General features: G+C 42.0%; 1 protein-coding gene across 2 annotated transcripts in view; it reads right to left on the reverse strand.

Moving 5' to 3' along the window:
• The window catches only part of CCDC36 (coiled-coil domain containing 36), a 75,066-nt gene that overhangs the window by 33,653 nt on the left and 39,061 nt on the right, over nucleotides 1-2,352 (reverse strand). For both annotated transcript variants that reach the window (XM_011939099.1, XM_011939100.1), the window contains one exon: nucleotides 1,205-1,379. In XM_011939099.1, the coding sequence (XP_011794489.1) occupies nucleotides 1,205-1,379 (175 nt within the window). The remainder of the gene's footprint in view (nucleotides 1-1,204; nucleotides 1,380-2,352) is intronic.

The following is a 2,352-nucleotide window of genomic DNA, read 5'->3' on the forward strand; positions in this document are numbered from 1 at the left end:
AGAAAGAAAGAAGGAAAGAAAAAGAAGAAAGAGAAAGAAAGAAAGAAAAGTTAATCTCAAAAAATCAAGGATTCAAGAGACTCTGTTCCTCATTCTGGCCTTTACTCACTAACCTAGGCCTCAGAATCCTCATCTCCTTCTTCAAGGACATAATGTAGTATAGTTCACTAAACTATACAAATTACATGAAGTTTATTATTTTAAAAGGTCTGTCTAAAATAAAATTTGTTATTTTATTTCTATTTTATGAACACTCTTTTTATTTATTAAATTCTCACAAACAATAGTATGACTAGCCTTAGGAAAATATATATACATATATATTTGCCTCTCCCTAGAAGTGGCCAAGGGATTGACGCTATTTTATGTTGCTTTGTAATAGAAGAAACTGCAAATATAAATGTTGCCATTTCAGACTATTAAGTCAAATGAGTCACTAATCAAGCACAAATCCCTTTAGAAGAGTAATCCTTACAAGATGTACAATTCTAAAATATACTCCAACAGAATAAGTTATTTTTTTGGCTAGAAAATAAGTATTGGTTGTTGGGTTTTTTTGTTTTGTTTGTTTGTTTTGAGACAGAGTCATGCTCTGTCTCCCAGACTAGAGTTCAGTGGTTTGATCTTGGCTCACTGCAACCTCCGCCTCCTGAGATCGAGAAATTCTCTGCCTCAGCCTCCCGAGTAGCTGGGATTACAGGTGCCTGCCACCACACCTGGCTAATTTTTGTATTTTTAGTAGAGGAGGGGTTTCACCATCTTGGCCAGGCTGGTCTTGAACTCCTGACCTCGTGATCCACCTGCCTCAGCCTCCCAAAGTGCTGGGATTATAGGCGTGAGCCACCATGCCTGGCCTTGTTTTTTTTTTTGTTTCTTGAGACTGGGTCTTACTCTGTCACCCAGGCTGGTGTACACTGGCAGAATCCTGGGTCACTGCAGCCTTGACTTCTTGGGCTCAAGCAATCCTCCTACCTCAGCTACCACACTCAGCTAATTTTTGTACTTTTTGTAGAGATGGGGTTTTGCCATGTTGCCCAGGCTGGTCTCAAACTCCTGGGCTCAAGCGATCCACTCACCTCAGCCTTCCCAAGTGCAGGGATTACAGGTGTCAGCCATTGCGCCTGGCCAGAATAAATATTTGTTATAATTTATCTCCATAATAACTGTGAAATGTGTGCAGAGCAATTCTGGAAACCAGACTCACCTCCAGAGAATTCTGTTGTGACTGTTTTGAATGTCTCAAGTGGGCACCGAAGTCCAAGGGTGCTGATAGGGTTTCTGAATTTTCTGGACAGAACTGAGATCCAAAGAGGAACTGGGAATCGCTGAGACTGGAATAATCATTTTGATTATTATTCCAGTTGGATAACTTCTTGTTCCTGAAATTAAGCAAAAAAAGTGTATCAAATGGACAAATATCCTGAACAAATGAAATCATAGTTCACAGCTGTCCATTTCAGAATATTTTGGGCAGAGTGATAGCTTGCTCTGACCTTCAAGTCCCCTGTATATTGTCAGTACAATGAAACACAAAGAAACACAAGGAAATTCTGAGTACCACACATTTTTATTAAAATCTGGGAACAACCAGATGGAAACTCAAACAGAAAAGACTGACATCGTCATTCTTTGTATAACAGCATTCTAGGCTACAACACCATATTGGAAATTACAGTTCATAAAATTGTAGAGATTAAGAGAATGTTATCATTTTATTTTATCGTTTTGAGACAGGGTCCTCCTCTGTCGCCCAGGCTGGAGTGCAGTGGCATGATCTCAGCTCACGGCAGCCTCAGCCTCCTGGGCAGCTAGGACTACAGGTATGTGCTACCACACCTGGCTGATTTTTGTATTTATAGTCGAGATGGGGTTTTACCATGTTGACCAGACTGATCTTCAACTCCTATCCTCAGGTGATCTGCCCATCTCAGCCTCCCAAATTGCTGGGATTACAGATGTGAGCCACCGTGCAGGGCCAAGAATGTTATTTTAATTTTTTTTGAGACAGAGTCCGCTCTGTTGCCCAGGCTGGCATGCAGTGGTACAATCTTGGCCCACTGCAACCTCCACCTCCCAGGTTCAAGCCATTCTTCTGCCTGAGCTCCTGAGTAGCTGAGATTACAGGCACCTGCCATCACATCTGGCCAATGTTTGTATATTTAGTAGAGACGGAGTTTCACCATGTTGGCCAGACTGGTCTCTTGAACACCTGACCTCAGGTGATCTGCCCACCTTACCCTCCCAAAGTGCTGGGATTACAGTGATGAGTCATTGCACCTGACCAAGAATGTTATCTTATTTTTTTTTTGAGATGGAGTCTTGCTCTGTCGCCCAGGCTGGAGTGCAGTGGCC

Source organism: Colobus angolensis, unplaced genomic scaffold (genome assembly GCF_000951035.1).
Source record: "Colobus angolensis palliatus isolate OR3802 unplaced genomic scaffold, Cang.pa_1.0 Scaffold18, whole genome shotgun sequence".
Taxonomy (NCBI): Eukaryota; Metazoa; Chordata; class Mammalia; order Primates; family Cercopithecidae; genus Colobus; species Colobus angolensis.